Source organism: Schistocerca gregaria, chromosome 6 (assembly GCF_023897955.1).
Source record: "Schistocerca gregaria isolate iqSchGreg1 chromosome 6, iqSchGreg1.2, whole genome shotgun sequence".
NCBI classification, from domain to species: Eukaryota; Metazoa; Arthropoda; class Insecta; order Orthoptera; family Acrididae; genus Schistocerca; species Schistocerca gregaria.
Window position 1 is genome coordinate 267506086 of NC_064925.1, and position 26464 is coordinate 267532549.

Below are 26464 nucleotides of genomic sequence, written 5' to 3' on the forward strand. Positions count from 1 at the left end.
CGTTTGTAGCGCGCCAGCCTTTCACTCTTTGGGCCTGGGGGTGAATCCGCCTGGGTTCCGACATATCCATTGTAGTTTCATTATAAGACGTACCAGGAAAAACCCTGTCAACAGCTGTTAGTTCGCGTACAAAAAGTCTTGTACAAATTGTGTCGGCCCTGAAAAGGACCTTTTTTTTAGTTATGGCATTAATTAAAGCAGGTGCTCGAACTGGCGACCCTCTGACACGCTACAAGCTTGATAACGTCGAACAGTGTTTTGCCGCTTCCAAAGATTCCTGGGATTGCCCTGATTGGTGGTATGCTGAATGCGATCCATTAATTCCTCTTCGTCTCTAGGTGGTTCGCGTCCGGGTGGGTGAACCAGAACCTTGAAGAATCACCATACGAAAAAGTTCTGTGGCGTTTGGTCTAGTGATCGCGGGGCCCATGTCGTACGAGCACCTCTGTCAATTACCTGGGCGTCGGAGAGTTCATTTAAATATTTGTGCACAGCACGACTGTTATGTGCGGGTGCCCCAACATGCTGCAACCACATATGTAGCCGTATGTCCATGGGAATATGTTCCATCAGGCCGGATAGAGCTTCTTGCAAAAGGTGAAGGTAATTTGCTCCAGTAAGCAGAGGAGGTAGACGGACTGGCCCAATCAGATAGTCACCCACAATGCCTGCCCATATGTTAAGCGAAAATCGTCCCTGGTGTCCGTGCACATACTTGACGAGAGGATTTCCCCTTGCCAGCCGAAGTGGCCGAGCGTTTCTAGGCGCTACAATCTGGAACCGCGTGACCGCTACCGTCGCAGGTTCGAATCCTGCCTCGGGCCTGTATGAGTGTGATGTCCTTATGTTAGTTAGGTTTAAGTAGTTCTAAGTCCTAGGAGACTGATTACCTCAGATGATAAGTCCCATAGTGCTCAGGGCCATTTGAACCATTTTTTGATTTCCCCTTGCCCTGTAGTGAACTTTTTGAGTGTTGTAAGGCCATCCCGATGGAAATGCACTCGTCGTTAAACAACACAATGGAAGTCGGGATCCCTCGCAACACGTCGCAGAAAACATTGGCGAAACCCTAGCCTGTGTGCATAGTCTGCTCCAGGATTTAGGTCTTTGACGGGGTGGAAACTAATTAGATGCTGGCTGTCATCCCGCATAACCTCCCAGACTACCAGATGAATGACCCCCACGTCGTGTCTAACCGCTCGAGTACTTGTTATAGGTGCTTCTTCGAAGTGCTCGAAAGCAGTGTTTTCTAATGCAGCGTCCCGTCGCGATTGAGGTCTTCCAGTATCACCATGATATCCCGCTAATGAGACCGCTTCGCCAAGTCGCCGGTGAACTGCTGTAAATGTTTACGGGGGTAGGTGGCGTCTTGCTGCGTACCGTTTCTCATACAACCGTCGAGCTTCATGCACGTTACCGTCGGCTAATCCATAAACAAAAACCATACCTAGTTGTTCTTCAAACGAATACCTTGCCGCCATGCTTAACGTATGACTAAATCGCAGGTGACGTGTGTGTGCTCCGAAGCGAAGCTCTGACGTGAGGAGGAGACAAACAGCAAGACCTATTCGACACGTGTGCGTATCACGTTGGGGCAGTGACGGAGCGAGGGACGTTTGTATGTGTGAACCGACAACCATAGCGCTGCCTGTCAACCGTCGAACGGCAACAGGGCAATCCCACAGCCAATCGGAGAGCGTGGCGCCAAGTTTCCGTAGTTTAAAAATGGTGCATTGTTGACCTCCACAACATTAGTAATTTTGGTTCTTTCTGGCATCAGCTATCCAGGGTTAAAATTTCGTGACACAATATTTCTTCATCCTGTGTAAAGGGGTCCATATACTTTTTATCAGTTTACCTAATGCGCAAGGAAATGAAATAACAATAAAGGAATAGCAATGAGTACATTTTATATTTTATGTGTACTGTTAGCAAAGACGAGTAACAATATTTACATCATTTTTGGCGATAAAGCATAACAGCTTGTAATTAACCCCATCCGATTAATATTTGTTTACGACGCCCTCTCTGCAAACGTTCATATTATGAGCGATTTTATTCAATCAATTAAAAAAAAAACCAAGACACCATATACAATTTGGCGTTATCTAGTTGTAGAATATAATGTCTAGTTTTCAAGTGTTCTTGCGCCATTGTTTCTCATTAACCGTGAGTGTCTGCGTATGCTGAATGACAGGTTTTTGCAGCAGCAGCACGCCAATGAAATCTAACGAATCCTTACACCAAAGAACTTTTTACGTGACCAATGAATCAGCGATGCTGACTTGTGGTTTGGTCTCTTGTTGCTGTAAAGAAGTCGTGAGGCGTGCACTTCGTTGCGCAGGCTCCACAGACCGTAGAAGTTAAACGATTATTGCTTTTCTGCTGAGCTGAGTTATGAGAGGTGATGTCAGAACGTCTCCACCTGTGCTCAAATTGCATCTCGAACGCACTACGCTTATCGTTTGTAAAGGGTGAAACCGAATTCCACCGATTGATTGTGGGATATTTTCTCAATATTTTGGTATAAGAGACACGTCGTCTCTGGTGGCTCGTTGTACAAGAAATGCATTTTCTTTGATTCTTTTTACACTCATTTATCTTGTAGCTGTAGTCCAACTGAAAATAGCTGCACAGCAATACAGATTTTGACTGTATGCACTGTGCGCCTCGTTCGGAAACAAACTGTTCCATTCACTCACGGCACTTACTGTCGCCTACAATAATAACAACTTCACTGTTCGCCCTCAAGATTGCATTCAGTACCGGCCGATTCTGTCTCGGGTTTGTTTTCGCGGTAATGTCACACTCATGCTGATACATGGTGCAACAATGCTCTGGTGGGCGGTTTGCGGGTTTAAATCATCTCGGGGTCTGACCATGCGGTGCATTTGACCTTCGGTCGTGGCACGGTGGCGCTGGCAGCAGTCCACATACGCAGAGGTGTGTTGGTGCATGTCAGAGTACGGTGCAACGAGTAAGTGTGCAGACGTTTTCAGACGTGCTAATGGTGACTTTCTGTTGAAAGTGGCTTAAAGAACACATGTTGATGACGTTACGAGGGGCAGAATACTAGAGCGACTGGAGGCTGGTCAAACACAGCAGGTCGTAGCACAAAGTGTGATCTCAAGATTATGGCAACGATTCCAGCAGACAGTAAACGTGTCCAGACGCTATAGTACGGGAAGTCCACAGTGTACAACACCACAAGAACACCGATATCTCACCATCAGTGCCCGCAGACGGCACGTAGCCTAGCTCGGGACCTTACCACAGCCACTGGAACAGTTGTCTCCAGACACACAGTCTACAGACGACTGAACAGGCATGGTTTATTCGTTCGGAGACCTGAAAGGTGCATTCCACTGATCCCTGATCACAGGTGTCAACAACACAGTACACGGTCATTGGAACAGTTGTCCCAGGTTACGTTCGCAGACGAGCCCAGGTATATTCTGAACAGTGATTCTCGCCGGCGTGAACCAGGAACCAGATACCAACCCCTTAATGTCCTTGAAAGGGAACTGTATAGACGCCGTGGTTTAATGGTGTGGGGGTGGCATAAAATTGGTGCACGTACACCCCCGCATGTCTTTGACAGAGGAACTGTAACAGGTCAGGTGTATCGGGACGTCATTTTGCACCAGTATGTCCGCCTTTTCAGGGGTGCAGTGGATCCCACCTTCCTCCTGATGGATGATAATGCAAGGCCCCACCGAGCTGCTTCGTGGAGGAGTACCTTAAAATAGAAGTATCAGGCAAATCGAGTGGCCTGCCTGTTGTACAGACCTAAACCCCATCGAACACGTCTTGGATGCTCTCGGTCGACGTATCGCTGCACATCTTCAGACCCCTACGACACTTCAGGAGCTGCGGCAGGCACTGGTCCAACAAGAATGGGAGGCTATACCCCAGCAGCTGCTCGACCAGCTGATTCAGAGTATGCCATATCGTTGTGCGGCCTGTGTACGTGTGCATGTAAATCATATCCCATATTGACGTCGGGTACATTCGCAGAAAACAGTGGCGTTTTGTAGCACATGTGTTTCGGGACGGTTTTCTCAACTTATCATCAATACCGTGGACTTACAGATCTGTATCGTGTGTGTTCCCTGTGTGTCTATGGTATTAGCGACAGTTTTGTGTAGTGCCACGCTGTGTGGCACCACATTCTGAAATTATCCTTAATTTATGAGCACGAGTGTAGTTGTATGCGAACAGTGATACACAGCAGTATGGGTAGATTAAGAACAGCGTCGCAACGGTGCTGCGCAGGGAAGTTCTTCCAACGAAGGCGACAATCGTACAGTAAGCTTAAGTCTGCAAGTTTTGCGACTCTTCATGAGTAAACCTATCCATAATGATGTGTATCATTGTTCACGTCAACTAACATTGTAGGAACAACAAATCCGAAACATAATCGACCTTTACTGAATTCAAGCCCGATTGCGAACTGTAAAGTGGTCACTGCTGTTGGCTGCATCAGTTACTATAAGTGAATGGTTGTCTTCCCTAACAAGACACACGGAGCTTGCTGTCAACATTTTCACTGTGATAATATGTTAAGTGAAATACAAAAATAAATGGGAGGTAAGAATGAAATGAAATTACTTTTTAACGAACCAACGAAGAAAACTGATGTCGTATACCAAAACACTCACAAAATATTCATGAACAACCTAGTAAATTTTGTCCGTGGAGTTCGGTTTCACTTTGCCTATGCGCCCTAAAACTAGAAAAAAAACCACTTTATCCCCTGAGATGAAGGAGAAGGAGTTAATAAGCACATTTTGTTCCTTTGAATACTATGCGGTTATTTGCCGTCCAGCCGGTCTTGTCCGTGATTCTGTGACTGCAGCATTCACTGTTTGAGTGCAGCGGTACATAAGCAATTTGGCTTGTTTAGAGCGACATTATTCAATTCTTTGCTGTACCAGTCTTAAATTAATATTAATTATTGTTAAGTGTTCTTCTTTGATGAAATTGTCGGAATATTCTTGGTTAGTTTCAATCAACAATATTAGCTTAAATCGACTCCTGTAACGAAGTGGCGGCCCAGAACTAATACGTTTCGGTAGGAGAAGTTAAGATGGGGGTATGCACACACAGCAGCCTAACTGTGATTGAGACCATTCGCTACTCCAGGAGTAAGCATATGGCGGCGGCGGGTTTCAACCTCCACCTTCCTCCCATTCCATTATCATTTATAACAACACAAAAAACGATCTCACGTTGCACAAGTAAGTACAACAATCTTAAAGACGTCGCAGATACACACCTGACTGCTTATAATAAGTTGAAGGAAACTAACGTTAAACCAGCTCCATTGAGACATCTTTGTGTCTGGAGGTGTGTGGACACTGGAGGTGTGTGGACACTGAAGGTGTGTGGACACTGGAAGTGTGTGGACACTAGAGGTGTGTGGACACTTAGAGGTGTGTGGACACTAGAGGTGTGTGGACACTAGAGGTGTGTGGACACTAGAGGTGCATGGACACTAGAGGTGTGTGCACACTGGAGGTGCATGGACACTAGAGGTGTGTGGACACTAGAGGTGCGTGCACACTAGAGGTGTGTGGACACTAGAGGTGCGTGCATACTAGAGGTGTGTGGACACTAGAGGTGCATGGACACTAGAGGTGCGTGGACACTAGAGGTGCGTGGACACTTGAGGTGCTTGGACACCAGAGGTGTGTGGACACTTAGAGGTGTGTGGACACTAGAGGTGTGTGGACACTAGAGGTGCATGCACACTAGAGGTGCGTGGACACTAGAGGTGCGTGCACACTAGAGGTGTGTGGACACTAGAGGTGCGTGCACACTAGAGGTGTGTGGACACTAGAGGTGCGTGCACACTAGAGGTGTGTGGACACTAGAGGTGCGTGCACACTAGAGGTGTGTGGACACTAGAGGTGCGTGCACACTAGAGGTGTGTGGACACTAGAGGTGCTTGGACACTAGAGGTGTGTGGACACTAGAGGTGCGTGGACACTAGAAGTGCGTGGACACTAGAGGTGCATGGACACTTGAGGTGCTTGGACACCAGAGGTGTGTGGACACCGGAGGTGTGTGGACAGTGGAGGTGTGTGGACACCGGGGATATTTGGGCACCAGGGATATTTGGACACCGCGCCAGGGATATTTGGACCTGGAGGTATGCGGACATCAAAGGTATGTGGACATCGGAGATATGCGGTCATCGAAAGTAATTGGACACCAGAGATATATAACCCCTGGAGATATGTGAACACTGTAGATTATGTGGACAGAAGAGATAAGCAGACACAACTGCTTTACAGAAGGCTTTATGTGTTCCATGTTGCAATTTATTGGTGCTTATCGCCTCTTTCCCTTCCTCTGAGCCGCTGATTTGTCACTCCCCCCTGCCCAGCAGTAGCTGTGTGAATTTCATGCTGATGGCAACACAAATCTCTGTGCGTGTGTTTCTTCTGAAGCAAGAGCAGGACATCGTGGTGTTCAACATGAAGAAGACTAATTGTTGAAACAAAAGTCCACGTTTTATAGTCTGTAAACAAGCAGAAAGCGTTGTTTGGCCTCAGAATATGTCTGCAATAGTAGTGTATGCATTCATCGATGTCTTTGTATTGCATATTTAAAACAAAGCAAAAATGTAGACCCTCGTATTGAGTTTCTTGAATAGTAATTTAATACAGAATAATTAGGTATCATACGTTTATGCGATAATGAGCATATTTAAACGTTTGAAATGATATTTTTAACTGATTCGTTGGGACACTGCTTTCATTTTAAATATTAAAGTACAGCAGTGCTCCAAATTGCACCTAAGGAAAACTGCTTCCACTTTGAACACTTATAGGGAACTATTAGTTTATAAAATGCTCGTCAGTCTCACAAAATTACCAAAAATGATTAAGGAATCTCAACTCTAACTATTGCAATAGTTATGTGTTGATCAAAATTTAAATCTGTATATTTTTATGACTGCTATCCCTAGGTCTGTAGCAACACTGATATTCATGTCATAGGAAATAATAATCACAAAACATAAAAATGTAATTTCTTTAACGAACTAAAGACATTAATGCACTATATTTGTAACTGCTTTGAGCTTATCATGGCAGTTATACTACAGGCGTTTGCTGATATTACTACGCTAAACATCACTGAAATGACATTACAGTTGAAATTTCTGTTACTCCTAGTCTTTTTCAACTGCAATTTCCTCTTTAATTACCACGATTTCTCTCTCTATTCTATCTTGTGACGTCATTAATAATTTTTTGTAAGCTGCGAGAATCATCTGTTTTCAGTGAGCGAACTACCATTTTTTCCCAACCATTCACGTATCCGTTCTTTACTCTCTTGTTGTTGATTTCTTGACAGTCTCAGTAAATAAAATAGCAAGAAATGCTTAAACTTTCTTCGAGATCTTGGTTTCTTGCAATCATATTTTTAAATGAAAAAACTGACTTACGTCAGTTGTGATTGTGGCGGCTTCATTCAGTACATTGAATAACTGATAGTTCAGTAGAAACTGAACGTGTGAAGGCTTCTATTCTACTGGGTATCGGGTGAGATACGGGGACAACGACTTCAAAATGGAGATCTGCGGACACTGCCAGCTGGAGGAAAGGATGGATTCCCTAACTATCTGCCAAACCTGTCTTTCCGCATATCTTCGTGTCCGCATTTGTGCGGCGTTGGGAATCTCAATCAGGACAACAATGCGTGACTCATGAATTTTTTCTACTGCTTAGAATCTGAGTGTGAGAATGATGTCAGATTTTGAAAATAAACCCAAAACAATACGAGACATGGTCAAAACAGGGCCGCGGCAGCGCACAACGAACCAAAAACAAGCGAAAACGCACAGTAAATTTGTAGTAACATGGAGGTGGATGATCTTTGTGCTGATCGCAGCAAACTACATAATGACTTTATCTTGATCACCATTTGCATGGGTCAGGTCAGTAGTAATCTTGCCACGGGTCATGGGCAACAACATCGGAACACCAAAAAGACAGCTCATTACCATGGCTAATGCGGTGGAGTAACACAGGTAGCATTCAAAACAGCTTCTACTCATCTCAGAATGGAGAGTTATAGATCCAGTATAGCTTTCAAGGAAATCTTATACCATGCTTCCTGTAAAAAGTGGCAAATTCCGGTAACGGTGATTAAACTGTACAGTGACCACGCACCTGTGGCTCCAAAGTAGAAGCTAAAGGCTCTATTATGGTGTGCTATGATGACTGTGTTGACCGGGACAGATGCCACTGTTCATCGTCGTGCTCACAAAACCAATCCTGGACCATGCAGGATGTGTGAACAGGGGCCTTGTCTTCTTGCAACCGAGCGGCACCACTAGGGAACAAACATTGTACCATGCGATGCACTTGATCAGCCAAGATGGCCACATAATTCTTGGCAGTAATGTGACGTTACAGTGTAACCATGAAGCCCATAGAATACCCCGATAAGGCTGCCTAAATCATCACCGAACCCCCACCACGTTCCACTTTTCAGACGTACACTCGGTCAGAAGTTGGAAACAATATGCAACAAGACTCATCCGACCAAATGACTTTTTCTTCCATTGCTCCGTAGTCCAGATTTTATGGCTTCGGCCCCAGGTTTTCCCGTTTCGGGCATTTTCACCATTGAAGAGTGATTTTGGAATACCAGTTCGTCCTGCAGTCCCCTGCTTATGCAGCTCCCTTCGTGTTGCTTTGGTGCTGACAGGGTTCGCGAGTGCGACATTCAGTGCTGCAGTGACTTTTTCAGCTGTCGTCCTCTTATTTTTCGTCACAATCCTCTTCAGTGGTCGTGTGTCACGGTCACTCGAAACATACGTGCGTCCGCGTTGTGACTTAGCGGATAAAGTATTTCGCTTTCCCTGTATACGGTATGAATCTTCGATATGGTGATTATTCAAACACCAAACACTTCGTCTCCCTTGGTAACGGAAGCATCCACCATAGGAGCACGAACAGTTTGCCCTCGTTCAACGTCACTGAACTCCGACATAAAGCACTCACGCCTACAGTGAACAATTTTCTGACCACGACTGAAACTTTTAAAGTATCGAGGACATTGAACGGGAGCCGTTCGCGCAGAAATACGTCAGAGCAAATTGCAGGCTTGACTAGTATCTGCATTAATGTTGAAGCAAGCATTTGTCGCAATGTGCCCATAATTTTGTTCAACTTCGGAAACGAATGAGGGGAAGATCGACGATAATTTTATTTGTCTTAAGATTAAAGTATGAGCATCTGTTCCATGAGATAATACAGAAAAAAGCGTCACACGTTAAACATTACCAATGTTTACTTGCATTTCAGAGTAAGTACAAAGATACTTTGCAGTACATAAGCAATGTATCACGGCAATGCGCACACCTCCGTAACATGACATATGCGTCTGTGCAAGATGCTCGGAGTTCCGAACTTCAGCAACAGTCTATTTGCTGTTCCTTGTGACTGCTTGCAAGCAATATATCCAGCCGTTCTTGAAAGCGATGAGCACTACACTCCATCTCTTGATTTCTTAAGACTACGACAGCAAACGCCATCAAGCAACTGCGATCAAATTTTTCCGATGTGATAAAAGCTTTACGATGCACTCTTCCTATTAGCTTCAGTTGTGTAGCTAGTACAGTAAATTTGTTACAAGTCTCTAGTATTATAATACTGCCGTTGCTGTTTGAGAAATTTGGTTTATTAATATTGTTACATATTTAAATTAAATACGGTTTTCTCTTCCAGCATTGTCCAGCGTGGCACCATGTTCTGTCGTAAACCTTTCATGACGTATATAGTTCTAGGAACACACGAATCATAAGAGGTTATTAAAAATGTCATGCGAGCTGTATTTCAAAACTTGTGACCGGCCCCATAAACATTATTTCATTTCGGATTTTTTTGTAACTGTAGAAGAATTATTCGCAGGAATTCTTCCTAGACAGATTTACTCTGCGTTATTAAAACATTCCGTTGTTCTTCGCTCTGATGAGAGAAAGGCGTCCCTTGGCGTGCACGAAGCAACACTTGCGTAGTAAGGTGCGTTACCAAGAATTTTTGTAAGAAATTTTGGCTGCCCTCGAAGGTATCGACGAGGAAACATTTCCTGTGCTGTGCACTTCTCATTCTCGACTTTGAGTGGCATGCCCCAGTTTCGAAAAAGAAAGGTTTACAATACTCTTGCGGTGTTACGGCTGTACAAATCCCAAAAATCATTCGGCATTGTTCCTAGAGACCTTACTGTGATTCGATGTGTTTTGTTTTTTTCCATCTCGTTCTACAACACTGACGCCTCGTAAATCAAATCGGCTCCGGTCGACTGTTCAAAGTATCCTTGACCCAGTAACCTTCCTTTAAGACCTTACGCCAACATTTCTTTATAAATTGTTAACCAAAGTAACATTTTTAAATTGAAGCCCTATTAAAAGGTTGTCTTTTTGCACAAGCTCATCCAGGCGTGTGACTACCTCGTAAATAAGACTGTTTATAAGAATCAGCCTGCACTTCATGATTACTTACCTTGGAGGCTGTGAATAGTGCCTGAAATATTCGTAAGAGTTTTGTATTTTACAGAATATCTGTTTTCCCGCTTCTAAAATACTCAGAAATAAATTCTTTGTTTTCTAGTTACGAGACGCCGACGTATGAACTACTATGACGGGCGTCGAGTGTATTTTGTCATTATATTAAACAATGCAAAATACAGTATGGAATGTAACAGTATTATGAAAAGGAAAGTTGCTGCTCACCATATAACGGAGATGCTCAGTCGCAGATAGGCACAATAAAAAGACTGTCACAAATAAAACTTTTGACCATTAAGGCCTTCGTCAGCAATAGACGACAGAAACATACACGGTTCAATCACCACCCTACTATTCTTATTTTGGTTTTCTGAGGTTTACGTAAGGCACGTCACGCGAATGTCTTTATGGTTGATTGGACCTACCATAGCGGCATCCAGTCTCCACCTGTCGCTAACAGAAGTAACATTCGCCTCTAATGACCCCGACAACGACGGGACGATAAACTATAATCTTTCATTTTTCTTCGTATTGAAATGCTGCTTTCGTAGACGATTCGCCTTTCTGCCTTCTTACAAGGAAAGTATGGAGCACAGCATTGTATGGTAGTGCATTATCGACAGTTGGGAAACCGGAACAAGAGAAGAATCGAGATATAAAATGTAAAATTAAAAACATCTTCAACCGTCTATATTTTGAACGTAACTGATTTATGCTAGCGTTTTCTGTGTTTCACTAAGCCATCTTCGAGCGTCCTGACCAACATGCAGGAGGAATCCAACCTCATGTGCAGACGAAATACAAACCGGCATTAAGCAACTGGTATCTGTAGACTTCTAGTTTCAGCAACGTTATCCCTTCGTTCATCAACTGATAAATTACGTTTAAAATATAGACGACTAAAGGTGTTGTTAATTTTACGTATGGAAAACACTGTCAAGAAGAAGGAAGAAGATGATAGGACATGTGTTGAGACATAGGGGATTAACTTCCACAATAGTAGAGGGAGCTGTAGATGGCATAAAATGTAGGGGCAGACAGAGATTGGAATACATCCAGCAAATAGAGTGAAAGTGCTACTCCGGGAAGTGCTAATTTGAGATGAACAGCTTGACGGAGAGGAATTCGTGGCGGGCTCCATCAGATCAATCAGAACACTGCTGACTAAAATAAAAATACCTTTAGAATCTCACACAGTACCGACCATAAGTATGAATCCGGCTAAAATGTTGCGCAACACGGCGTGGTCATTAGCGATTGTGTATCGTTATTCGCACCTATTTGTACGACGTGAACGTCTCCACATTTATAGTAGATCTTCTCGATAAGACTCCAGACTCAAGAAAATCTGCTTTGTTTAAAGATTCATTAAAGAAAAGAAATACAGCCTGTAGCACATATTACCTTTGCACACGGAATACAAGTGGCCATCTGATAATAATTACATGTACAAATAAGGAAATTAAATGTAAACGTAAAATCTATATCCGTTTTCCTTGAAAACAATAGCTTTTCGAATTCCAAAAATTCTCTCTCCAGTTGATTACATTTACGGTTTTCTACAAATAGGAAGTAAATTTAGAGTGGGTCTCCAGTGCAACTGAATAAGTCGACAAATGAATAAATATGTGAACTTCCGAAAATAGTGATTCTGAAGATTAAAATATCAGCACCGCTATGCATCAGTTGAACCATTCTCAACAGTAAGGATAATATTGAGATTTTTTTGAGGTTCAGGAGATATCATTTACTAAGAAAGTCCGTTTATGCAAACAATAGGCTGGCCGGGATGGCCGAGCGGTTCTAGGTGCTTCAGTTTGGAACCGCGCGTCCGCTACGGTCGCAGGTTCGAATCCTGCCTCGAGCATGGATGTGTGTGATGTCCTTAGGTTCGTTAGGTTTAAGTAGTTCTAAGTTCTAGGGGGCTGGTGACCTCAGATGTTAAGTCCCATAGTGCTCAGAGCCATTTGAAGCATTTTTGCAAACAATAAAGCAGTTCGAGAACGCCTCTATTAACACATGAAGTTTGAGAAAAAGCCTCACTTGAGGAATGGATACATGACCGCAGCTGAACACCTGTAGTCTACATCTAAATCTGCGTCAATACTCCGCAAGCCACCGGACGGTGTGTGGCGGAGAGTACTTCCGGTTCTGCTAACTGATACCGCTTCCCTATTCCACTTGCAAATGGCACGTGGGAAGAATGATGGGTGAGCCTCTCTGTTAGGTCTAATTTCTCATATTTTCTCGTCTTGGTCATTTCGCGAGGTGTATGCGGAAGGAAGTAATACGAGGGTAACCCTAAAAGTAAGGCCTGCTTTTTTATAAGCACATAGACCTGTTTGTTTCTACAATGGTTTACATCAGTTTAACAGCTTGAACATTTAACTATTTTTCGTCATAATCACCATTTCTGTCGATGCATTTTTGTAGACGCTGAGGCAGTTTTTTATGCCCATACCAGCTCGCCGCCACGCTGTTCAGAAAGTTATGAATCTCTTCTTTCACCTCACCTCGCTTTCCGGCCAAATTTTCATTTAACCGAGGTGATAGTCACTGGGCGCCAAGGCAGGATGTAGGGTGGGTGGGTGATTATGTTCCACTGAAACTGTAGCAGGAGGGCAACGGTTTGCCGAGCGATGTGTGGGCGAGCATTGTCAAGGAGAATGTGTACGCCCTTGCTCAACATTCCTCTTCTCCGGTTTTGAATTGCCCGTTTGAGTTTTTTCAGAGTCTCACAGTACCTGTCAACGTTAATTGTGGTCCAAGCGATTCAGCTCCGACGACTAGGTGAAAGAAGAGGTTCATGACTTTCTGGACAGCATGGCGGCGAGCTAGTATGACATGGGCATTCCAAAACTTCCACAGCGTCTACAACAATGCGTCGACAGAAATGGTGATTATGTCGAAAAATAGTTAAATGTTCAAGCAGTAAACTGACATAAACCATTGTAGAAATAAACAGGTCTATGTACTTATAAAAAAATAAGAGACCTTACTTTTGAGATTACCCTAGTATGTTGTCCGACTGTCCCAGTAAAGTACTCTCTCGAAATTTCAATAGCAAATCTCTCCGTAACGCACAACGTCTCTCTTTTGGTTGAGCGTGTCTATAACGCTCTCGCTCCGACCAAACGATCCCGTGACGAATAGCGCCGCTGATCGATTGATCTTCTCAATCACTTCTATCAGTTCTACCTCCTAAGGGACACAGACTGATGAACAGTGCTGAAGAATGGGTCGAACAAGCATGTTGTAACCCAAGTTTTCCGTGAATGAGTTACATTTCCTTGTGATTGTTCCCATGAATCTCTCTAGCATCTGATTTCGTGCTATTTTTTATATGCTCATTCCTCTTAAGGTCGCTCTGGATAGTTACTTCTAGATATTTTCCAGTAGATACACTATTTCCATCAACTTTTCATGAGTAGTGTGGTTGTACAGTAGTTGATTTCTTTTCCTATGTATGCGCAATACGCTACATTTATTGATGTTCAGGGTCAACTGCCAGACGCTGCACCATTCATCAACCCACTGTAGGTCGTTCTGCAAACCAGTACTGTCTTGTGGCGATGGTCCTTTCTTATAGACATCCACTTCATCTGCGAACCGTTTTAAAGAGCTTCCGACGCTTTCTGCTAGATCATTTGCATACACTGTAAACAACAGCGGTCCTGTCACACTCCCTTGGGACACTTCGGAAATTATATCTACCGATTTTGTTCCGTTAAGAGCGACGTATCGAGTTCTATCTACAAGAACGTCTTAAATCCAATCGCAACTCTAATTCGATATTCGGTAAGCTCGTACTTTTTTTCATTAAATGGTAGTGGCGACGGTTTCAGATACCTTCCTGAAGTCTACGAACGCGGTGTCAACCTGAGCCTCGTTGTCTACAGTGTTATAGATCTCGTGGAGGAACAGAGCGAGGGTTTCTATTAGCAGGATCTCTGTTGGCGGAATCCATGTTGATTTCTGTCGTGGACATTTTCATTCTCCAAATATTTCTTACTTCTTGAGCATACAACATGTTCCACATTCTATATAAGATTGACGTCAACGACATAGCGCATATTCATTTGCATCTGTCCTACGACGCTTTCTGGATATGGGAATGGCCTGCGCTTTTGTCCAGTCGCTGGGCACTCTTCATTTTTCTAGTGAACTACTATAACTGTTGCTAGAAGGGAAGTAAGTTCATTCGCATAATCTTTGTACTATCTCACAGGTATCGGATCTGATCCTGACGCCTTCCCACTAGTAAATGATTGTAGCTCCTTTTCTGTCCCACTATGGGTTATCTTAGTATCTGCCATTTTGACGTTCGTATGATGAATGAAATGAGGGACCGTATTACGATCTTCCACTGTGAAACGGTTTCGGATGATTGAAGTCAGTATTTCGGCCTTCTCTCTGTTACCTTCTGTTTCGATGGCAGTATTGTCATTGAGTGACTAAATAGATGATTCCGAACCGCTTACTGATCTTACGTAAGACAAAAACAACTCTTAGGGCTTTTAGTCAGATCATGTGGCAAAGTTACTGAACGCGTGTCTTATTGCTCAACTTCCGCTCATTTTCGCTTCGTTCAGCTTTTGTTTCTCAGGAAGGTTTTGACTTCTTTTGAATCCATGATTAAGTTCCCTTTTTTTACGTAGCAATTTTCTAACACGGCTATTAAACCACGGCGAGTTTTTCGCATTCCTTAAGACCTTATTGGGAACGTACTTCACTGAATGTACATTGAACGATGCTTTTGAATTTGTTCCATTTGTGCTCCACATCTTCATCCTCATCAATGAAAATTTGATATTACTGTTCAGGTACTCTGCAGTTTGTATCCTATCGCTATTGCTAAGCAAAATTCCTATATTTCTAGTAATACTCGTCGTCAAAGCTGCCAAAACAGTTTTATGTTGACTGATACTTTCCTCTGTGTTATAAGCTCAGACCTGTTTTGTTGCTAGAAGGTCTGAGACGTTATCTTCGCAAATTTGTTCTCCAGTTTTCTGTTCGAAGAAATTTTCGGACTAGTCGTTCGAAATAATGTCATATGAATCCCTGTGTCTGGCACCATTTTTGATAGCATGACTCTCCCAAGCTGTACCTGACAGGGTGACGTCACCCCCTATTACAACGGCATAAGCAGGAAAGTTAATGCAAATGTCATATCAATTAAACCAGAAAATACGACTTCAAAAAAATACACAATGACGGGTAGATGTTGGAGACATGTTGGATAACGACCGCAACTAACACTGGCCATTCATTGGTAAAAACACAGCAAGCAACCAGTATTCTATAAAGCCACAGAATTCCAACGTCTGCCTGTGACGGCAGGTAAGCCGTGTACAAATGATGACAACAGACAATTACTGCGGCACTAAATTAATGATGATAAACTACCCAAGCCCGGAAGAGAGTGGACAGATTTCCCACAAATTTTCGGGTAGCACTTGTCTCTCGAGCTACTATTTATGTTGTCACGTACCCAGGCAAAGTTATTAAGTTTTTATGACAGAGGAACCGAACTCAGATTTTCGCAACAAACTTAACGGACTTTTTAAGCTCTTCTTTTCATTCAATCACTAATTACTTGAGTTACACGTTTTTTAAGTGAAACTGCGAATGTACGGCACAATTTGATCTTAAACTCTTCTTTCTGCGAGTTTTCTGCACCATGCGGTGTCTCTCACATTCAAGTTTCCATCTATTTCCACCTTGCCGGTCCTCTCCTTGCATGGCCCCGTCGTGCATCGCACGCCGCGTTCCATCGTTCCAATGTAACAGGGACATTTCTCTTTTTTGTGTCGTGGAGATCTCCAGTGCAGTAGTTTAGAAAGTCATCTTTCCTGTGGCATTCTTCTAAGATGTCCCTACCATATTAGCTGTTTATTTTCAGTTGTGTCTGCAATATCCTTTGTAACTCCCATCTGCTCTCGTAACACTTCATTTCTTATTTTGCCTGTTCTTGTTACTTCACAAATTCGTCTCCAGAAATCCATTTCCATTGCCTTTAATTTCTTTTCATTGACCCTGCAGACTTCCCACAGTTCAGAACCGTACGAACCAGTGCTCTCAACTATAGTTTCGTATATCCTCCTTTTCAAATTTTTTCATCTACATCTACATATACGTGATTACTGTGCTATTCACAATAAAGTGTCTGGCAGAGAATTCAATGAACCCTCTTCATGCTATCTCTCTATCGTTCCACTCTCGAACGGCGCGCGGGGAAAACGAGCACTTAAATTTTTCTGTGAGAGTCCAGATTTCTCTTGCTCCATCGTGATGACGATTTCTGCCTATGTAGGTGGGTGCCAACAGAATGTTTTCGCAATCGGAGGAAAAAACTGGTGATTGAAATTTAATGAGAAGATCCCGTCGCAACGAACAACGCCTTTGTTTTAATGACTGCCACTGCGATTCACGTATCATGTCTGTGGCACGATCTCCCCTATTTCGCTACAATACAAAACGATCTGTCCTTCTTAGAACTGTGACGTAGTTTTATTTGACATAGTGTAGTGTAACTGTTTAGTTACCACCTTTTGCTTTCCCATTCTGAGCTTTATTTCCTCGCTTCTTCCACCTTTATCCTAAATGAGTGTCCCTGAATATTTATATGATAGATTATACTTTACTATTGATCCAGCATACACAACAAGATCCCTTCCTATGTCTCTGACAACCAAATATTCAGTCTTTGCAGAAATAATTTTTAAGCGCCACCGCTCATATTCTTCTTTAAGCTTTCTTAACGTAGAAAACAGATCCTCTTCCTTCTCGGTAAAGATGACCTTATCGTATCGTCGGCGACATTTAGGGAGAACAGGATCTCATTACCTACTCTGATACCCATGTTTCTGCAGTTCCTTTTCCAATTTTTCAGTGCTTCATTGAAAAATATTTTAAGGAGGATAGAAGGTAAGCAGCATCCTTGCCTCAGTCCTTTGCTAACCTTAAGTTTCTGTAACAGTAACTTCCCATCTTTAACACGACAAGTATCGTATGAATGTAAATTATAAGGGCCTGTACACAAAATTTATGAATGTTATGATTGTTCATTGCCTCCCACGACCTAGAAAAGAGGTACACTGCCATAGGCCTTCTGCAAGTCTATAAAAACCATACGCGTTTGGAAGTTACGTGTCATTCTCTCGTCAGTCACCTGTATAATGCTGGAAATGTTATCCATACAAGATCTTTCTGCCCGAAAGCCTCTGTTCTTCTACTTTTTCAATATCTCTCTCATTTCTAGTTCTAAGGGCCTTGCCATGTAGTCTCTATATATAACTGAGAACTATGATGCGTCGACAATTTGCGCAGTCATCCTTGCTTTCCTTTTTAAGTATGTTTGTGATGAACCGTTCTTAAACTCAACAGGGACTTCTATAATTAGAGATCTATATCACATCGATTGCTTCTAACTATAGGCTTTTTCGTTTCCAAACCTCATTTATTTATGCTCAACATGAGTGATGTGCGCTTAACTTGACATTTGTCGTGACCAAACATTCTTTGTGTTCATGGTACATTTATTTCTACTGTTTGGTTTCCTACAATCTGTTGTCTCTTGTGAACGTTAGTCAGTTGTTCCCTGACAAGGACCCTGTTGGCTGGAAATTGGTTCGACATCAACAAATATTAGAAGAAAAACTCTTTTTTTTGTTTGTTTGTCACCTTTAACTTCTAGAGTCTTTGTTCAACGTACAGGTTTGACTTCCGCACAAGGCAAAGTGGAGAAACGCAGGCGATTGGCAGGAATTCTTCACAAGATCGATACCATATATACGAGGATTATGCGGAAAGTGAGATACGAATAGCCATAGCTAATTGAACGCTGCACGAAAACTGAAACGCACATACGCACCGATTCCCGGAGTGTCTTGCACGACAGACGACGTCATCTGTATTGGTACTGTCTCAATGTGTCACTTAAAAAGGTTCAAAACAATTTACCAGCCCACCGAATGTGAATTACGCTCATTGATTAGGTTTTTTACAGAGAGAAACGTTGTAGCAGCGAAAAACTCGTCGACAGATAAGAGAGATACATCGCCCCAACGCAATCAGTGACAGCAATGTGTGTAAGTGAGTGAGGGCTTTAAAGAACGGACCGGAAAATATCCATGAAGAAGTGTGATCAGGCCAACTATCAGTGATCTCAGAAGATTTGGTCAAAGCTGTGGCTGGTTGGCTGATTTGAGGGAGGGACCAAACAGCGAGGTCGTCGGTCCTATGGATTGGGGAATGATGGGGAAGGAAATCGGCTGTGCCCTTTCAAAGGAACCACTCTGGCATTTGCCTGAAGCGACTTAGGAAAATCACCGAAAGCCTAAATCAGGGTCGCCAGACGGGTGTTTGAACCGTCTTCCTCCCGAATGTGAGTCCAGTGTGCTAACCACTGCGCCACCTCACTCGGTAAAGCTTTGGAAGACAGGTAATTTGGAAGACAGGAAATTTCAGAGCGTGAGTAGAACAACTTTGCACAAAATCGTCTCTGAAGCGTTGCGGTTTCGTCTTAGATTCTCAGGCTGCTTATTGAGAATCACAAAAAGTAAAAAATGACTTATGCTCTTGATTTTTTGGACCCATAACGGAAGTGATCAGTTTTTTTATAGAAGATTGTCACAGGAGACGAGACCTGGGTTTCCCACATGACCCCAGAGTCCCCACGTCAGTCAATAGAAGGGCCTCACACGGCATCATCAAAGTCAAGTAGACAATCTCAGCATGCAAGGTTATGGCAGCCGTGTTTTGGGATAGATATGGAGTCTTGTAAGCCGAGTTTATGCGACAAGGGTCAACAACAAATGTAGCCGCTTACGGCCCCACGCTGACTTAACTTCGACGTTCTAAACAGAATATGTAGTTTTCTTACTTCTGGAGTTTTGCTGCTGCATGACAATTGCAGATCCCATTTTGTCATTCGCATCCAAAATCGATCAGATCTTCTGTGTGGGAACAGTTTGTCCAACCACCGTAGTGTTCGGACTCGGCGCCGAGCGAATTTCACTTGTTCCGCTACCTAAAGGAGTTTCTCGGCGGCTAGCGCTTCGCAACAGATGATGAAGTGAAGCAAGCAATTTAAGACTAGTTTCTTTACAGGCGGCAGGCGTCTACGACATGGGTACAAATGCTTGTAGAACGTTATGACAAATGCTTAAACAAATATGGAGACTATACAGAAAAATAGAGAAACGCGTAAGAAATTAAATAAAAACAGTTATTCGAAGAAAGTCAGTGGTACTATAACGTTTTTACGTTTTACAAAAAATGTCGGACCTTACCTTCGGATTAACCCTCGTACTATACGATACACACACACACATACACACACACACACACACACACACACACAGAGAGAGAGAGAGAGAGAGAGAGAGAGAGAGAGAGAGAGAGAGAGAGAGAGAGAGAGAACTTTAACTACGTGTTAACCAGGTAAGTATAGATTGAAGTTTTCTCCGTTTTCATGCATATAAATTGGCTAAACATTGACAAGATTCGTTCGTACGTCCTTCGGTCAGGTTTGACAAGCTCGTTATACACTAGAGTCAGACTTTATTACATTTACATCCGTGTTGCTCACTGTGTTGTTCATAAAAGCGGTATTCAATGTGTATAGAGAGTGCACGCCACAGATCTATCTATTTATGGTTACAGAGGTTTTAACAGACTTGTCCTATGAGACTCTCTGCCCTGGTCAGCGGTTGCACGTTTTCTTACTGTGAGAGTAGCGTACGACACGACCAGGAAGTGTGGTTGAGACAAGTAACACCGCACCTATCACACAACGAATGGAGGAAATTGTCTGATGATCGTATTTACATGCATTTTCATCTCATTTCGTTTAGAGTTTCACAGTTTTATGACATGCACACTCGGCTATCTGTGTACCGCAGGAGTAAGACACTTCCTTTCCACGAGGAGGTGACGCTCTATGCCGTGATCTTGTAGACATGTTATAATTACTTTTTGAATATTCGCGGGGTTTCTGTTTTCTAAATCGAGGTCATTTATAGTCATCATAAGGTTTTACACTTGACAGACCCGTCGTTTGAGTAGACGTGCACAGTATGTAAGTAATCTTACGTCCCTGCTATAGTCTATAGGAAGTTTTCTTGTGTAATCGAGTTAAATACGAATGCTGAAATTTGTTTTATTTGCCTCTGCATCAGAAGCGACTGATGACGGCTACATGCCCGAATACCGGTCTGGCAACTAAATAGTTTTGAAGTGCAGTTCGCAGTGTACAACATGATGTCCTTAATCAAATACAGTCAACTCTTACTAATTCGAACCTGTGCAATTGGTGTCCTCGATAAATGGAACTAATTGCCCTGTCTTTTGGAAGAAAAGGAATCTCGATAAATCGAAGAAACGCCGAATGTGTTGGTGCTCTTGATAAATCGAAGTGATTGTGATGACCGAGCATCAACAAACAAAATATAATTCGTAATCAGCTGATCTGACACTCGGTAGTTCAAACGTTTCGAGATTCAGCTCTTCTTTACATTCCTATGTTTAATCAACAATGCATATTTTCCTGGTTTAGGAGAAAATGTTGCATTTGATGATTTCGTAAATTTTAACGGTTATGTGGAAAGCAGAAGTAGCAAGGCCGGCTCTGTATGTATCTTCAGAAAAGGCCAAGTCGTCGTAAGACACGTTGCACATATACTCCACCCGTCCGAATATTTGTGAGCCTTTTGTTGATTCCTGGCGTACAAGCGTCAGCGTACTAAGCTAATTGCGGTGGCAGGTTGAACTAAGATCTGTAAACAAGAGATGTGTATTCGACCACTCCGCTGTAAGCAGGCAGTGTTAAGTAGTGGGCGTGCAGCCGTAACATCTTGACCGTCCGCGAAAAGTGTGTACAAAGTTTGTCCCGCACAGCTTGACCCATGAGCAAAAATCACATGTGTACACCTGCCTCGACTGAAATGCAAAACGTGGGCTATTCTTGCCTCAAAAAAATATTAGTGGATGACGAGACTTGGCATTATCAATAAGATTTTACCACACAAGGACAAAGTGCAGAATTCACATGAAGCTTACGATATAACCGACATTGAACCAGTGAGACGCCCGAGCTGAACATCATCACAAAGAAGAACTTTCATGACTGTTCCACATGGTTGAATGAATTTTACTTTGTATTCAGTTGGTGGTGTAATGGTTCTTTATTTACGTAACCATTACGGCACTCCAACCCCAGTTCTCGGTACCAGTAATACCGTACTACTTTTCTGCGAAGTAACAGACATATTTTTATAACAATATTCACATTTGGTTTTATTAATGTGTAGGTATTACGATGTATCGATAAATTACAGTGATATGGTTCTTGTGTATATTCATTTCTGTGAGACTGTCATCATCTTTGACTTACTTGTAACCGTTTTGGCGCGAATGCGCACGGAGCAGTCTTTGTTTTACTTTGCAGAAGTTAAGTTGTTATTTCGTTTTGTAAAAGAACAGTCAAGTCTTGTGTTTGGTTAAAGTGGAAATTAAATATATGAAGAGTGATACAAAACTGTTTTCTTGATGATGTGACAATTAAGAATTTTAATAAAAATGCGGATCGTGAGCACCAAGTCAAAAATTATTTCTACCATACCATTGTTCTGATCTGGGATTTTTTGATTATTAAGAATTTCCTGAAAACCTCGTTTGTTTGGGCTTCAAACATTGCTAAAATACAGATCTCGACCTTCTAGCAGTCAAAGTGGAATCAACAAGATGAGTCATATCAACTACGACGAAATCTATATGGGAATCCATTCAAGATAACTGCCAATTAATGACTTTTTTTACAGTGACCTCATTATTTCCATTCTGACGATACCATCCACAGTCAATAACTTTGTTGTCGCCCGATAAAGCGAACATATGCTGCGTGAGCAACATTATTAATCTGATTTCTAACCTAGTTTGCAAGTGGTGATATTGTTAGAGTGTGAGACCACAAGAACTAAAATCGCCAGCTTAACTTTTCTCTATTTTTCTCTAGTCCAGTCTTGAAACTTTTTGTACTAATGGGTCCGTCTTTCGAACGGTAGCAGACGACGGACTTTGGTCACGCTAGAAAACGTAATTACTCAAGCACGCCGGGGGTCGCTCAAGCAGAAAAGATCATATGTCTTATGTCCCTTAAAAAATGGTTCAAATGGCTCTGAGCACTATGGGACTTAATTTCTGAAGTCATCAGTTCCCTAGAACTTAGAACTACTTAAACCTAACTAACCTAAGTACATCACACACATCCATGGCCGAGGCAGGATTCGAACCTGCGACCGTAGCGGTCGCGCGGCTCCTATCGTGTAGAACCGCTCGGCCACTCCGGACGGCTACGTCCCTTAAATTTTGAATTATCAAGAGTCGAGTGTACATGCAACTTGCAGACCACCTAACTTACAAGACTTCCACAAGCTCGATTTTTTATTTGTATCGGGAATCCTTATTTCGACTATTTATATTCCTCCTTGAGCTAAATCTGAATCCCCGTTAATCGAACTATTTTTGATGTCTCTTGAACTCTGAATTATCGAGAGTCGAGTGTACATACGGGATTTTTATGTTGTCTTGATCGCAGTAATCTTTGTGCCAGCTTGAACTAGCAAATGTAAACCACAGATGTGCATTCGGCCTGTCAGTTGTGAGCAGGCAGTGTTAAGCAGAGGGCGTGCAGCCGTAGTGTGTTAATGTTGCCGCGGAGCACGCAGGATACACAGATTCCCACAAGCTGAACACTCTCTGCGGATTGTATGTGGGTGTAAGTCACCCCGAGTCGACAGTGATAATATGCAGAATGCTTGATGCAGTCAGTGCGAGGGTTGCCGTAGGGACCCACCTGCCAGTCTCGGTCTACGAAGGTGGTCGCTGGTGGCAGCGGCGGGCTGTGATGCTGAGGCGGCGGCGTCCATGTCAGCTTCCGGAGGCGCCGCGGCGGTTTCTGGCCGCCAGCGGTGGGTGCCGGCAGGTGCCTCAGCTGCCGTGAAGCGCCGTGGTGGGGCGCTGGCCGTTCGCGGCGGGGAGGTGCGCACGCCGCCTGGTCACTTACCTCTGCCGGCAGCCGTCCCACGTCACTGTGGGCTCATCCAGGAGGACGCTCTCCCCTCTCCTCGTCCATTTAGGGATCCACGGAACCGGTGCTGGTTTAAGTACCGGGTGATCAAAAAGTCGGTAAGAATCTGAAAACTTAATAAACCACGGAATAAAGTAGTTACAGAGGTGAAAATTGACACACATGCTTGGAATGACATGGGGTTTTATTAAGTTCACAAAATGTCCGACATACGGAGCTGGACAGCAAAACGTCAGTGACTGCGCATGACAATCGTGTATAAAAGGAGCTGTAACGAGAGAATTAGATGCGCCAGCAGTTGCAGCGTGTTGACGTTACCTGAAAAGGCGCTTTTAGTGAAGCTGTACTATAAGAATTGGGAATGTGCCAGTTCAGCGTAACGATCCTATCGCCATAGGAAGGAGATTCGAACGGGTAAAGGTCCGTTGACAAATGTAACTGTGGCGAGAATGATTTCGAGGTTCGGAGCCACGGGTTGTTTAGACGATAGATCCCGTAGTGGCCGACCGAGCACAAGGCGTAATGCTACTGAGAAGGGAACTTCCCCATCGCACCACCCTCAGATTTATTTATAAGTTGGCACAGTGGATAGGCCTTGAAAAACTGAACCCAGATCAATCGAGAAAACAGGAAGAAGTTGTGCGAAACTATGAAAAAAATAAGCAAAATATACAAACTGAGTAGTCCATGCGAAAGATACGCAACATCAAGGATAATGTGAGCTCAGGAGCGCCTTGGTCCCGTGTTTAGCCTGAGCAGCTGCGGAACGACAGGTCCTTGGTTCAAGTCTTCCCTTGAGTGAAAAGTTTACTTTCTTTATTTTTGCAAAGTTATGATCTGTCCGTTGGTTCATTGAAATCTATTTCGCAAAACCGTGCGATTAGTAGACGAAAGGACGTGCCTCTCCAATGGGAACCGAAAACATTTGATTACAAGGTCATAGGTAAACCGATTCCTCCACAGGAAAACACGTCTTATATATTCTATACGACACTGGTGACGGCATGTGCGTCACATGACAGGAATATGTTGTCGACCCACCTAACTTGTACACTTGGCGAATGGGTAAAAAGATTCTTCTACCTTGCCCGATTTAGGTTTTCTTGTGGACGAGATAATCACTCCCAAAAAAGTGATGAAAACATAATATTTTCTCACATAAACTGGAACAAATAATGCAACATTTTCACAGTCGGCGCAGTTACCTCAAATCGGACGGACAGACGGACAGATAATAATTGTCTGGAATTAAAAAATTAAACTTTTCACTCGACAGAAGATTTGAACCATGGACTTTTCGTTCCGCAGATGCTCACGCTAACCACGGGACCACGGCGCTCCTGAGCTCACACTATCCTTGATGTTACCTATCTTGCACATGGACTACTCAATTTGTATATTTTGCTTATTTTTTTCATAGTTCCACACAACTTCTTCCTGTTTTCTCGATTGATCTGTGTTCAGTTGTTCAAGGCCTATCCAATGTGCCAACTTATAACTAAATCTGAGGGGGGTGCGATGGGGAGGTTCCTTTGTGAGGCAGTTCAGGACGAAATGGAGACTACAGCGGGTGCGTCTATGCACGGGGAAGTCAGCGCTCGTGGAGTCGCACGTCGCAACGGCATTCCATACACTACTGTTTGGTTGGCGATTTTGTGAAGCGGAGGGCATTTGCGGAGTGCGAGTTTCAAAAGATGGCGGAATATAACGATTGGTTGAGTAATGTGTTGTGGACCGACGAAGCTCATTTCACGCTCCGAGGGTCTGTAAACACCCACAACTGCAGAATTTGGGCTACCGAAAATCCTAGAACTGTCGTGGAAACTCCATTGCACGACGAGAAAGCCACGGTATGGGTTGGATTTACCACATCTACCGTAATGAGGCTTCTTCTTCGAGGAAATGCGTGATTCTGGTTTTGTAACTGCTACCGTGACGGGTGAGAGGTACGCCGATATGTTACAGAACCGCATCATCCCTAGCCTGGCTGATAAACACCTGCTGGAACGTACGATGTTTATGCAGGATGGCGCTCCACGCCATATTGCTAGACGCATGAAAGATCTAGACGCGTGAAAGATCTTTTGCGCGCGTCTTTTGGTGATGTTGGTGTGCTCAGGAGCCACTTCCGCCATGCTTGGTCTCCCAGGTCCCCAGACCTCAGTCCGTGCGATAATTGGCTTTTGGGTTACCTGTAGTCGCAAGTGTATCGTGATCGACCGACATCTCTAGGGATGCTGAAAGACAACATCCGACGCCAATGCCTCACCATAACTCCGGACATGCTTTACAGTGCTATTCACAACGTTATTCCTCGACTACAGCTATTGCTGAGGAATGATGGTGGACATATTGAGAATTTACTGTAAACATTATCTTTGCTTTGTCTTACTTTGTTATGCTAATTATTGCTATTCTTATCAGATGAAGTGCCATCTGTCGAACATTTTCTGAACGTTTGGATTTTTTTGGTTCTAATAAAACCCCATGTTATTCCAAGCATGTGTGTCAATTTGTACCTCTCTATCTACATTATTCCGTGATTTATTCAAATTTATACTGACTTTTTGATCACCCGATACTAAGTGACACAAGAGGACAGTTGGGCCGCCGTAATGACTGCGTTGACTGGAATACACTCCTTCAAATTCTGAAGGTGGCAGGGTTCGAATGTAGAGAGCGAAAGGCTATTTACAATTTGTACAGAAACCAGGCTGGATTTCGAACCAGTCATTCCAAAACTGATAATTTGCTTACTTACGACAGATCTTTCAGAAATGCTGGGAATTTAACAAAAACATCCACTGTCTCTTCATTGACTTCCAACGAGCCTACGACAGCATCCATAA

At 43.3% G+C, this 26464-nt stretch overlaps 1 protein-coding gene across 1 annotated transcript in view; it reads right to left on the reverse strand.

Moving 5' to 3' along the window:
• The window catches only part of LOC126278043 (putative inorganic phosphate cotransporter), a 168274-nt gene extending 144701 nt beyond the window's left edge, over window positions 1–23573 (reverse strand). The window contains exon 1 of the mRNA XM_049977798.1: window positions 23382–23573. Within this exon, the coding sequence (XP_049833755.1) occupies window positions 23382–23454 (73 nt within the window). The 5' untranslated portion in view covers window positions 23455–23573. The remainder of the gene's footprint in view (window positions 1–23381) is intronic.
• Window positions 23574–26464: the final 2891 nt, after the last annotated feature.